The 13768-nt window shown below is 44.1% G+C and overlaps 2 protein-coding genes and 1 long non-coding RNA gene across 9 annotated transcripts; 2 read left to right on the forward strand and 1 right to left on the reverse strand.

Annotated features, from left to right (window-relative positions):
• The first annotated feature begins 1256 nt into the window (after positions 1-1256).
• LOC100832062 (methylsterol monooxygenase 1-1) lies at positions 1257-4619 on the forward strand. Its single transcript, XM_003574236.3, has 5 exons — positions 1257-1753; positions 2260-2582; positions 3825-3972; positions 4051-4083; positions 4261-4619. The coding sequence occupies exons 1-5, from the start codon at positions 1424-1426 to the stop codon at positions 4330-4332; spliced, it is 906 nt and encodes a 301-aa protein (XP_003574284.1). The 5' UTR covers positions 1257-1423; the 3' UTR covers positions 4333-4619.
• A 348-nt stretch (positions 4620-4967) lies between these two features.
• LOC100832358 (zinc finger protein GIS2) lies at positions 4968-7939 on the reverse strand. 7 transcript variants are annotated; one of them, XM_010236663.3, is made up of 4 exons: positions 7793-7939; positions 7109-7329; positions 6831-6920; positions 4968-5817 (listed from the first exon to the last, which is right to left on the reverse strand). In XM_010236663.3, exons 2-4 carry the CDS (start codon positions 7216-7218, stop codon positions 5208-5210), a joined length of 810 nt encoding a protein of 269 aa, XP_010234965.1. In that variant the 5' UTR covers positions 7219-7329; positions 7793-7939; the 3' UTR covers positions 4968-5207. The 7 variants fall into 7 exon arrangements, with proteins under 7 accessions (XP_010234965.1, XP_010234963.1, XP_010234960.1 ...); XM_010236661.3 differs by having other exon boundaries at positions 7109-7333; positions 7793-7938; XM_010236658.3 differs by having other exon boundaries at positions 6831-6923; positions 7109-7333; positions 7793-7938.
• Positions 7940-8086: 147 nt separating this feature from the next.
• Positions 8087-13710, forward strand: LOC104583691. The gene is made up of 5 exons (XR_731608.3): positions 8087-8885; positions 9395-9595; positions 9692-9790; positions 10219-10278; positions 12477-13710. It is a non-coding gene; the product is annotated as an uncharacterized LOC104583691 (long non-coding RNA).
• Positions 13711-13768: the final 58 nt, after the last annotated feature.

Consider the following 13768-nt stretch of genomic DNA (forward strand, 5'->3'; position numbering starts at 1 on the left):
TCAACAAGCAATCAAGCAGTTAGCCATTTTCCCGATCCGAACACACATGGTCGAAGATCCGTTACGACATATAGACGATACGTCTCCCTCGATCTGGAAATGGATCATACAAGAATCTCTGTTTTCATTTTCGTGGTGCCATTTTCCCGATCCGAACACACATCGTCGAAGATCCATATTCGATCCCATTCCGTTGGGTAGCTATTTGCGGCCAGATCCTTTTGCGTAGCACAAAGGAGGGAGGAGAAAGAGATAGTTCCCAGCGAAGTCTCCATCGTGTGTCTCTACACAGAGCTTGACGAGAAGATTTTTTTTTAGAAACACGGTACAGACGCACACGCTCACAATTACGCACGCACACTCACCTCTATGAACACACGCACGTACACCCTACCCCTAAGAGCACCTATGAGAGACTGGTCCGGCACATCATCTTGAGATTGATGAAGTCATCACAGACGCCTCGTAGTTAACGGGTACGTCACTCCCACTGAAAGCACAACATCGGTTAGGTTCTGAAATAAATTCAGAAAAATGCGAACATCCATGTCAATTCGGAGACTTGAACTGGGTGGGCTGGTTCCACCACAAGGAACCAACCAACTGAGATACGCCCAGTTCGCAGCTTGACGAGAAAATCTCTCTAAACTGCTGCCATGTTTTCCATGGTTTTTAGACTAATCCGGTCTCGAGATCAAATGGCTCACGGCACGACAGACCGGAGCATGGAATCCAGATCATGAATGGAGCCAACAACAGCAACACAGGCCCCACATGGCACGTGAGATCTCAAGTATCTAAGAGCATCCGCAGTTTTTTTTTAAAACCACCTCTATAAACACCTCTAAGCCTTAGAGGCTGCCTCCAAGCACTACAAGAGTGTGCCTCTAAGCAAAGAAGTTAGGAAGTGCCGCTTCATCTGGAGTTGGAAAGGTGGGGTTGGAGGACTAGTACTTGACGGTGAAAATAGTTTTTAATTACATGGTGGGACCCAGCTTAGAGATGAAAAGAGAGCTAACATTGCAATATTCGGTGATAAGAATAGAGGCATTGTATAGGTCTCAGCTTAGAGGCTGACTACTGTGTGCCCTGACGCACGAGTCATTAGTACCTGACAAAGAAGTGCGGCCACAAGTACCCCCAGTAACTCAGTGACATCTGGGGCCCCCAAGTGCAGACGCCGATGGACCCACAAGTCAGTGAAAGCCAGCCGAGAATAAAGGGGCGCGGGACCTCTTGGGCACTCACTCGCCAGACGAAGCCACTGGAACGCTGGAGAGAGAGGTGAGTGGCACATGTACGCTTAGCCCCGTTAACTCGAAATTACAGACACGTCCCTCGGTAACTGGAGTGGGAGAAGCGGCGGAGGAGCCGAGACGAGATTTGCGTCCGTTTGGTTCGGCTCGGGTTCGCGGCCGGAGAGATGCTCCCGTGGGCGACGGCGGCGGAGGCGGAGGCCGCGCTGGGGCGGGCCATGACCCCAGCGGAGGCGCTTTGGTTCCGGTACACGGCGGCGGCGCCGGACTACTACCTCTACTGCCTCAACATCCTCTTCCTCCTCGTCGTCTTCACGCTCGCGCCGCTCCCTGTCGCGCTCCTCGAGCTCCGCGCGCCGCGGGCCGTCGAGCCCTACAAGCTGCAGCCGCGGGTGCGGCTCTCGCGGGCCGAATTCCTCAAGTGCTACGGGGACGTGATGCGCATCTTCTTCCTCGTCATCGGCCCGCTCCAGCTCGTCTCCTACCCCGCCGTCAAGGTCGGTCCTCTCGACTCTTTGTCGAATGAATCTGTGCAATGCGTTCGATTTGCAACGGAGATTTGGGACATGTTTACTGCAGATTCCATGGGGAAGATTGCATGTTCTCGCGCTTACAAGTTACTGCTCCCTCCGTCCAACAAAAGATGTCTCAAGTTTTTGTCAAAATTTGGATGTATCTAGACATGACTTAGTGTATAGATGAATTTAAATTTGGTCAAACTTGAGACATCCTTTGTTGGACGGAGGGAGTAGTACTTATTTAGATTCCCATGCGAGTGCCCTTTTGATCTATCTGTTTGTATGCACGTATCAGATTTGAGGAATTTTTGTGATCTGGGTTCTACTCCAAAACCCTGTAGAAGTAATCAACATTTCAAAGATTTCTTTTTTTTCACGCATTTCTGTTGCAATTAGAAGAAAGATTGATCCTGGCATGCCCGTTAGATTTCTCTCATTGTACTTAATATCAAATAAGAATAAATTGATCTTCTTAATCATTGCAGATGGTGGGAATTCACACGGGGTTGCCACTGCCGTCTCTTGGGGAGATGGCGGCGCAACTGACGGTGTACTTCCTGGTTGAGGACTACCTCAACTATTGGATCCACAGGCTGCTGCACGGGGAGTGGGGCTACGAGAAGATCCATCGGATCCACCATGAGTACACGGCGCCCATTGGCTTTGCCGCGCCGTACGCACACTGGGCAGAGGTGCTCATACTTGGCATTCCCTCCTTTGCTGGGCCTGCCATTGCTCCAGGTCACATGATCACTTTCTGGCTCTGGATTATGCTACGCCAGATGGAGGCCATCGATACGCACAGCGGGTAAAGATTTTTTGTCGTTTCTGGCTACGAGATTATAAAAATGTGCACCAACTAATTAACATACCTTTGTCATGATGTGTGCAATGATGTAGTGATTTGGCAAAGATTACTTTTTGTTGTAAATGGGGTTTCTGGATGATTGAGATGTTAGCTACGGAATACATGACAAACCATAGTGGATTGCTAAAAATTCCAATAAATGGTATTGTTGAGGACGTGGGGCTGATTTGCAAAAGCACCATCTTTTTCTGAGATTGACGTGTAGACTGATTGAGGTATTGGTTAGAAAAGCCGGAACTGGCTCTGTACTCCATGAAAGAAACTGCTAATGAAGATACTAGACTTGAAAAATTAAGCAAAAGTATCTTGTGTCTTATATTACAAATTTACTGTGCTAAGAAAAAGTTACAACCCTACAAATGGTGTATGATTGAGGCGATTTTTCTGAGTATCTTAGAAATCCAAAATAATAGTACAGTACATATTTACTAGTTGATACAAATGGAAAGGTAGGATAACTAAAAAATAATAATGGAAAGCTAGGAAAGGTAATAGACTGATTGGTTGCAGTTCAATCTGATTCATTACTTTGCCGCACGGACACCCGTATTATGTGCACCAGCAGGTCGTAAAGAAATAATTAAGTTGCTTGATTTATATCTTAAAAGGAAGGGAAGTTGCTTGTTTGGTACTTGATTTTGACATGTATAAACAAAAGTAGACTTGAATGGGCCATGCAGTATGTATTTGGCCATCTCAAGATTGTCTGAACTCATGCCGTGAGATTGGAATATATGGTCTTGCAGTGCATAATGTATAAGTTTTATCCCATTTTTCCTTTTATTCCTCTTCTAAAAAATTTGCTTACATGTAATTAGTATATTGGTACATTCCCTTTGGGCGAAAAGAAAAACTCTTGTCAATATATGGTTGATCTTAGATTCCATGTCAGAAAATCATGTTGCCAAGAGTGATCCATGCCAAAATTACAGCGGTCGGATAATAGTCTATGAAGTTCAGCCTTGTTTCTATCTTCATTTTTTTGAGTATGTGAACTTCCAAATATGTGTCAACAGGTAAGCTACAAGATGCCACATTTTATCTAAATTGTAGGGGCTAGGCCTTGTTTTATTTTTAGGGCTAGGCTTTGTTTTATTTCGTATACAGTTGTTGCAGTCACCAGTGATGCTGTCCATGGTGTACTCCCAAGACATTTCTGACCTTTATCTCGCCATTTTGCAGCTTTGATTTCCCATTCAGCCTGACAAAGTATATTCCGTTCTATGGAGGAGCAGAATACCATGATTATCATCACTATGTTGGAGGACAAAGCCAGAGCAATTTTGCTTCTGTTTTCACGTATTGTGATTATCTATATGGAACGGACAAGGTAAGTTTTCCACTTTAGGCTTTATTCATAACATCTGGAAGCTTAGTATTTCTAATATTGACATCGTTTGTCTTTCAGGGTTACAGATTCCATAAGGCTTACCTAGCGAAGGTATTTGTTTTCTTTAATGGTTCCTAACTTCTCTCATTTGCTATTTGCTATGTCACCTAAGAAATATTAATGTAAATAAAAAAATTCAATTCTCAAAAGCACCATCTGCCAATTGCGCTATTAAAGTGTCTAGGTTGCTGATTTTCTTTTCTTTTCTTGCCCCTGTATATGAAATAGTTAAAGGACCTGGCGCCAAGCTACAGTGAGAAAGAAGGTGCCAACGGATTCAGTTACGCGAAGTTGGATTAGATGGCCCAGTAGGTCCAGTATAAGGGCACCCTCAGTCCCTCAGTGATGAACTTGTTCAGTATGTCATTGTGAAATGGGAGATATGTTGAGTAGTTTGGGCATGTGCAGTGTTCTGATTTTTCTGTCCTGTGATTGTTTTTTTGTTTGCTAGTGCCTAGTGTTCGTGAAAATCCGTGGAACTTGCTACGCTGGCAAATAATATTTTTTCAGATAGCCTGAGTTGATTCATCCAGGCCGAAGGATGTCCATGGGCTCAATAAAAAAAGCGTCACTGCAATCACTTGTCCTGTTGATTCACTGTTTTTTTTGTTGATTCTTTGAAACAAGATATGGTGCCTAAAGATGATTACCATGGAATACTACTTAAGATGTTTTGTTAACAGTACATGCACATTCACACGGACTAAAAATTATGCTACGGAAAGAGACTGCTGTACATTTGTTTATTGACCCAAATCAAATAATCCATATGCATTCCTCACCTAGTGGTTTAAGCAAACCAACATTTACAGTTACGCAGTCTAAAGATGAGGGCGTCGCCTGGTAACTTTTACAGGAATAACAAACGAAAATGTAGACCTGAACCTTCCAGCACGGTAAATTTTGAAACAATTGTCTCCAAAGAAATGTCAATCTCAGCAGAATACCCCATTTAAATAGCTGAAAGATACACTAACCCATGGAAACAATTATTCATATCGCAAGGTACAATCTTATATGAAAGAACCTTCCGAAATCATTCAGTAACAGCGAGAGACTAAAGGTTACAGAAAACTGGAGTGCTTGACATTCAGAAACATGAAACACATGAAAATGATGATTCATAACACAGAATCGGGCCACGGAAAACATCTGAAAGGGCACTTGGAAGTCATTTAGTAACGGCGAGGGGGGAACCTGTCCAGCAGCCTCCCAGAAGGGCACTCGTAAGCCATGTGGCCACGGCCACCGCAGTTGTGGCAGATCGTGAAGGCACCATCCATGCAGTCACGGCTCATATGGCCAACCTGGTTGCAGATCCGGCAGACCATGTCACTGTAGCCACCGCCACGGAAGGGAGCACCACCACCACCACGGAAGGGAATATCACCACCATGGAAGAGAGCACCGCTTCCACGGAGGGGAGGCCCACCCCTCTCAATTATCTCATCAGATTTGGGGCACTCACGGGCTAAATGCCCTGCAACATGGCACAGATTGCAAACAGGATCATTGGTGCAGTTACGGGCAAGATGGCCACTCTTCCTGCAGTTGTTGCAGGCCTTCTCATTGGTGCACTCCACGGCAATGTGCCCAGGTTTGTAGCAGTTGTTGCACAGCTTCACTTCTCCAGGCAACATTGGCGGAGCACTGCAGTCTTTTGCAATGTGGCCTGATTTGCCACAGTTGCGGCATATCCCTTCATTCGGGCAGCTGTTAGCCATGTGCCCAGGCTCTTTGCAGTTCCAGCAGAGACCTTTAGAAGAACACTCAGCTGCCATGTGGCTGCAAAAGTAAAAGGTGAATGAGTAATGTTGCCACAAAAGATAGCTGTAGTATGTACTGTGTAGAATTCCTGGACACACAGAAGAATTACTCATAAAATATGTATAAGTTAAGCTTGACAGTTTACTGCTTATTGATCATTTTTATGATGCTTACAATTTATGTATGGCTCAAGCTTCAAGTCTCATAATTCAATAACCATCTTAAAACTGAACCAAATCACGTTACAAGTTTCTTGTGCTAAGCCTACAAATGAATTAAAGAGCAGGGAAGCATATCTTGAGAAAAAATCTCAAATAATTATCAATTGCTACTGATATTAGAATTCTCATCAATCATGACAAGAACATAGATGCCTAATGGCCACACATCCACAAATAATTGCAACCATAAATCAAGGTGACGCGATGTCAATTTTTTTTTCCACCTATACACAGTGTTCTAGAAACAATGGTGCAAATCAATGGATGCTTATGATTCTTGTGTAGTTCAAGCTTCAAGTCTCATAATTCAATAACCATCTTAAAAGTGAACCAAATCATTTTACAAGTCTCTTGTGCTAAGACAAATAATATAAGATGCCAACAAATGACTTAAAGAGCAGTGAAGCATGATCTTGAGAAAAAAATCTCAAATAATTATCCATTAATACTGATAGTAGAATTATCATCAAACATGACAGGAACATAGACGCCTCAAAACAGCCACTCATCCATAAATAATGGTGACGTAATGTCAAAATTTATTCACCTCGACACAATGTTCTAGAAAGACGACACATCTGTAACGGTGCAAATCAGTGGGGTTACTAAAAATATTAAAGCTGTAAAAGCATGGATTATGGTATAACTAGTACTGCATTATGGACATATGGTAGTATAAAACAGAGGTTATTAAAAATATTTGAAGCACGGAAATCACTATAAACCACAATAAGAAGTTACTGAATAACAGAAGATCTTAACATGCACTAACATACAAGACTGAAATCTGCACAAGCAAGTAGTCATTACCCAGGAAGCCCACAGGTATGGCAGACGGCCACATTTGGACAATCTCTAGCAAAATGCCCAGGGCGCTTACAGTTGTTGCACAAATCAGACCTGCTGGAGAACAGAGGAAATAATTAGAGGATACACAACTCCCTCCTACCACCGTATAAACTAAGATTAGGTGCAAGGCCTCTCCAGGTAGCATTACGGCCTACACATATGATTAGGAGGGAGCAGCAACGTTTGGATATACGATGCCAAGTGTTCAGTGGGTTTCATTTAAATAAGGCAGCTCAAACCTGCTTCGACCATGGCGACTGTCCCTGTCTCTCCGGTATGGTGCGTCACGGTACGAGGTGCGTTCAGTACGCATCCTTCGGTCCCTCGGCGGCGGGCTTCGGCTGCTCATTGTCAACCCTTCCTTCTAAATCTCCTGTCTCCAAGCCCCTCCAAGCTCCCACCAAACTGCGACACCACAGAGCCAAACCACAAAATCACCACAAACAACCCTTCTTCCTTCCTTCCTGTCCACAACAAAACCACAGACCGAAATCCAACTCCATGAGGCCAACAACCATCATCCTTTACTAAGCACATGGTTGAATTCCAACGTAGGTCACACCTTCGCACAAACGCTCCTCTACTTTCTGCCATCATCGATTAACGGCATACAAACCCCGTCCACGCATCTAAGTTTATCGCTACGATGCCCGCCCCCGCCCCCCGCCCCACACCCGCTTACAGCACGACCGACCAATTTACAGCATACCATTAGATTCTATCATACCACCTGATCCTACAACCATCCCACGACGACTACAACTACGGGCGGACGACCGAGTAGGGCGGCCGCCCTACCTTGATTTTTGCCTCAGTTAGGAATTCGGGAAGATTACGAAACGGGTAGCTAAAGGGCGGAATCCGTTCGTAGGGTGATGGGAGGAGAAACGGTCGGGAGCGAGAGAATCGAAGTGGAGACCAACCTGCGGTGGAAGCGCTTGCGCGAGGAGGAAGACGAGCTAGGGGGCTCGGGCGCTCGGCAGCGGGACGGGTGGCGGCGCACGCGCGAGGAGGAAGAAGATCCAAGGAGCGAGCCAGCGAGAGGGCTGGGTCGCTCGGCAACGAGATTGGGCACAGGGAGGGAGGGGGGGTATATCCGGCCAGCCCTAATATTAAAAACCGGACAGGTCTCTCGGTTCGGATTCTTACCGGTCGAACCGCCGGTTCACTCTCCGGTTCATAAATGCTGTCAAAAACACATAAAAATCTGAGGGAAGAACCGAGGCCCATAATTTTCTCCCTTCTAAAATCGAGGACGAGATTAAGGAGAATAAATCTCGTCCCCTTCCAAATTTGAGGACAAGATTTACTCTCCTTCCAAATCTCGTCGCCTTCCAAATTCAGAACGAGATTTACCCCTTCAAAATCTCGTCTCCTTCCAAATTCTTCCAAATTCACGGACGAGATTTACTCTCCTTCCAAATTCGTGGACGAAATTTACTCCCAGGGGACGAGATTTACTTATTCCGCGATCCCTCCCTGCTCCCTCCCTCCCTCCCTCCCATGTACTCCTAGTCGTGTAGTCTAGACAGGGACCGTTTCCCTTCACCACTTCTTTCGTTGTTCGTCAAACCCGTCGCCCCCATATCCGAATTTTTTTTTTTTTGCGAGTTCCGCTGGAAGAAAAAACACCCGGCGAACACCCCGCCTCCTGAACGGCTGAACCCCACCAGCCACCGCACGCATCCTCTCCCGGCGGTCGCCGTCTTCTCTCCCCTTCCGCCTGTCACCCCCTACGTCGTACCCCTTCTTCCCCTGCGCTCGTCGCCTCTCCTGCCTTCCCCTCCGCCCGCCGCGCCGCCTACTCTCACCCCGCTGTCGCCTCCTCGAGCCTCGGCCAGCCATGGGCACTGCCTGCTCGGCCGCTTCCTCGCGCCCTCCGCTCACCGCAGTCGTGGCGGCCCACGCTGGCGGCGGAGGACACCACGGAGCTGCGCGGCGGCGCGCTCTGGGTAAGTTGGCGATGCCGGCATGGTGGTGATCTCCGGTCCAAGCCCCGGGCGGCGGAGGGAATAGGTACCTTCTGATAAAACCATCGTTCCTACATTTGGCTTGATGGTAACCTGAAGGGGCTTTGAGTCGTTTTTCTTTTCAGGCACGGTAGAAGTAACCGTAGATCCTGCATTTTCATTTGATCATACCGTTGCCCAAATTGGCAGAATCATGTAAACAAGAAGCTTGTAATATATGGGAATAGCTTATATTGAAGTGTTATAAGCAAGTACATATCAATGTAATTAAATCGGGCATGTAATTCTTACATCCAAAACTCCTGTTACAAAGTTTCGTAAAACAAAACTTATATTGCTGAGGTCGCACACTCATATGTTGTCACCCTGGTGAATCAACCCAATACTGAAGATATCATAAGAGAACATGCCGGAAAAAAAAAGAGTAGATGAACAATGCCGTGCGCTGGCAGGCACTGATGGTTTCTCTTCAGTCATCTCAAGTATGATTCGAACTTCGTATTTCTTCGCATGAGCAGTGATGAATTGATCCATTTCCTTTTATTTTCCCTCCAGACAAAACAGTTGAAGGTAGCAGGAGGATCATTTAGACAAAAGTATCCAAAATTAGTGGTTCAACTTGTCGATGAAAGTGCGTTGGCAACTGCAATGGTGCTTAAAAGTATCACTCTAGATGAAAAGCAAGTTTTCATCCATGCATCCACTTCCAAGATATCCCATGCTATTGCCATAATATTATGTGGGAGGATTGTCCAGGTAATCTATATGTTCCTGCTAATTGTGTCACTATTTCTTTGGGTAATAGTTTTGTAGAATATTTTCCCAGCATTTTATGAGATCAATTCGGATCAGGTGATCATGAATCGAAAGAAATAATATGATATACACAAGCCACAGATTCCAGAGAACAGAGCCAGCTATTTGAAATTATCCGGCGATGACATGCCCAAGGTAAGGCTATGATGAGATGAAAGAGTTTCCTAAAAAGTACTATTGCATAGTTTCATTGATATGCTGATTGATAAAACTGAAAGTTTTATTCATCTCATATGAGTGCTTGAGAAGGAAGAACATCATGAAAACCAAACATTATGTAACAGGCATTTCCATGTTAAGAGCACTAAGATCATTTTGCTTTTGTCATACAAACCATAACCCTGTACCAGTGCATAAAAAAATCATTGCAAGTTAGGGACCCATTCAAATTAGCCTTATCACTCAATCAGTATAAATGTGCATATAAGAACCATAGTGGAAATGAGTAGTAGAACAAATCTCGTATCATGAATGCTTGCATTTGAGTGAACTGCCCAACTTGTATTTATGCTCTCAAAATGTTGCATATTTGGCTAGTTTTGTTGATGAGTCTCTTGCCCAAGTTTGTTCAGAAAGTGGTGCATTGGACCCCTTCAACAATATGTACACAGCTCCTAGGAAGGGTATGTCAGGCTATTTTCCCTTTCTACTTCAGTTTCTTTATAAGCTGCTATTTGTTATGATTTGTTCAAATTGTTTGCATAGTCACGTTAGCTTGATCCTATTTTAACTTGCATTGTTTTCCTGCCTTATCTCGAACCAATTAATGAACAACACATAGATTTGTATACAGAGATATACAAAACTTATAAATACAGAGATATACAAAACTTGTAAAAACAGTTTTCAGAACCATAAATAACACAAACGTGCAATTAATGCCCACAACTTTTCAATCAAAGCAAGGTCGCTAAGAAAGTGAATATGTACCTTGTGTGTCCACACAGTCTTTGTGTGTCATGGCAGTGTTGCTAGAGTTGGGCATGGTGGTGTTGCTAGAGTCGGGCATGGTGGTGTTGCCAGACTCGGGCATGGTGGTGTTGCCGGTGTCGGTCATGGTTCGTTGGATTGTGTTGGCATTTTTGGCACGAACCCTAGGCTGGCTGCCCTCCGTTTTATGTCGTGGCTGTAGGAATCTGCTGCCTGCCCATCCTTTTCCTCTTTATGCTGCTCCTTTGGTTCGAGCCCAAATCTCTCTCCTTTCTATTTTCTTTTTTTGTTGCCAAACCAAAACGACTGCAATCACCTATTTCCAAGCAATATTCCCTAAAATTGTGCTACATACGAAAAAAAAGTGCGGGAAGAGATTTGGGCAGGAGCGCGTGATTTTAGAGACGGCAGTTAATAGCGCGGGTGGAGCTCTTGGTAAGGCGAGGTGGGGCGCCCGGCTTACCTTATTTCAGGCAAAATTTTAGGTATAGGTGTTAATTACTGTTAAATCTGACTGTTTGCGTGAATTGAGGAGGAAAATGGGAAAAAACGACATGATTTGTTGGTGTTGGGTTGTCCTAGCTTGCCTTTTGGGCCTGGACGTGCGGGGAATAAATCGCTCCGTTGCGCTCTTGGCTGAGAGGATCGATTCATCGTCTGTGTCTTTCGTCTCGCCCAACTCCAATCGGCTACAGAACGCCTCTGCTCTTCGTACCCTGGCAACGACGCTAGGGATTAGAGAAGTACATAGTGTCGGTTGCCGGAGCAAGTCATGCTAGAAATTTTTGCTTCAATTTAAAACACTTTGCCTTAATTGATCAGCATAGGCAAATTGTGCAACATAATGTCTGATGGTTGAATCAATGAATTGATGGCGTGCTACATCGAGCGGAAGACATTAAAAAGTCTCGATCTTGAACACCGATTAATAAACTAAGTAAGCCATTGATATAATTGGAATTACAAAAACAAATAACCATTTTGTAAAAAAGCAAACGGAGTACATAATCGAAATAACTTATATTGTTTTTTTATAGTAAATAAACATAAGGTTTCGCCAATAAGGGTGCTAGAATATGGAATAAATTGCTACCAATCTAATTCATTCAGAGAGAAGCATAATGGTTTCTTTGACTGATATAAGGCTCAAACTATATTTCTCTGACCTTATAATCTGTTTCAATGAAGGCATGTTCATCAAAGCATGTACATGCACCAGAAACCACGGAGAACATGTTTTCGGCAGGCAAAAACAAATAATATTGTTTCTGCTTTGCAAATGAGTTTTTTCGTAAGATTTTTCCGACTGGGTCATTATAATTTGTTTTTTGTCAGCACTACATTATAATTAGCCTGTCGGAAAAATCTTACAAAAAAACTCATTTGCAAAGAAGAAACATGTTTTCCGTGGGTTCTGGTGCATGGACACGCCTTGACGAACACGTCTTGATGGAAATAGATTATAAGGTGAGAAAATGGCAGTTTGAGCCTTTATATCAGTCAAAGAAACCATTATGGTTCTCTCTGAATAAATTAGATTGGTAGCAATTTAATCCAAATTCTAACGTGTCTTTTGGCGAACCCTTTTGTTTATTTAGTACAAGAAATAATATAAGTTATCTCGATTATGTACTTCGTTTGCTTTTTTACGAAAAGATTATTTGTTTCTGTAATTCCAATTATATCAATGCCTTACTTCGTTTATTAATAGGTGTTCAAGATTGAGACTTCTAAATGTCTCCTGCTCGATGTAACACGCCATCAATTCATTGGTTTAAGCATCAGACATTCTGTTGCATGAAAGTTTTTTAAATTGAAGCAAAAATTTCTAGCACAATTTGCTCCGGCGACCAACGCTCTGTACTTATCTAATCTCTAGTGCCGTTGGCAGGATACGAAGAGCAGAGGCGTTCCGTAGCCGATTGGAGTTGGGCGAGACGTAAGGCACAGACGACGATTCGATCATCTCAACCAAGAGCGCAACGAAGCGATTTATTCCCTGCAAGTCCAGGCCCACTCAACGATTCCTTGGCCCAAAAGGCAAGCCAGGACAGCCCAACTCCAACAAATCATGTCGATTTTCCCATTTTCCTCCTCAATTCATGCAAACAGTCAGATTTAACAGTAATTAACACCTATACCTAAAATTTTGCGCCGAAATAAGGTAAGGCGGGCGCCCTACCGAGAGCTCCGCCCGTGCTACTAATTGTCGGCTCTAAAGTCACGCACTCCTGCCCAAGTTTCTTCCCGCACTTCTTTCGTACGGGTAGCACAATTTTAGGGAAGATTGCTTGGAAATAGGTGATTGCAGTCGTTTTGGTTTGGCAACAAAAAAAAGAAATAGAAAGGAGAGTGATTTGGGCTCGAACCAGAGGAGCAGCATAAAGAGGAAAAAGACGGTATGGCATCACCTTGGTTTGTGGGTAAGATTAGAAAGAAATGAGCCGGGAAGAGGTGAGTTTGTGGGTAAGATTAGAAAGAAATGAGCTTATCCTGGCATGCTCTGTCTAGGTCCTTCTTCTGGCATTGCTGGGCCTCCCTCTCCTCGGGTGATTGCTTATCCCGGGATGCTCTGTCTAGCTCCCTTCTGGGGGCATTAATGGCCTCCTTCTCCTCGGGTGATTGCCTATCTCGGTAAAGTCGGGGTTCGAAATTTAGGAATTCAAAGGTAAGGTCTGATTCAGAGACTTCCTGTACGAGATCAGGGTCAAAAATAGACTTTCTCTTGATTGATTGTGCTAATCGCGGTGGCGGGGGGTAACGGGGATAGCGGTTGCTGTTTGCTGTTCGACTAGGGGTTGAGACGCGCCTCCTGAGACGGTCTTGATTTTAATTAATCGTAGTGAGATTTGAATCGCCGCTGTTGTTGCCTCTAAACCTGGTCCAGTTTATCTTGCTAGGAGAAGAAGAAATTAGCTGCAGGTTGCTCTTTGGAAAAACAAAATAAGAGCAAAAGGGGAAAAACACAAAGCGCTGTTAAAAATTGATGTGATGAGCCAACAAATAGACTCTTCTTTGTTGTATCAGTTGCCTGTTATTCACTATGGAAGGATGTCGAACATGATACTGCAGTACATACTATATATATATAAACACAGCTTGTGAGTAAATGGTTCACAATGATATAACCATTAGATTAGATCACTTTACAAATAACAAGAAAAGGCTAAATTTTCTTTTACA

Source organism: Brachypodium distachyon, chromosome 3 (genome assembly GCF_000005505.3).
Source record: "Brachypodium distachyon strain Bd21 chromosome 3, Brachypodium_distachyon_v3.0, whole genome shotgun sequence".
Classification (NCBI taxonomy): Eukaryota; Viridiplantae; Streptophyta; class Magnoliopsida; order Poales; family Poaceae; genus Brachypodium; species Brachypodium distachyon.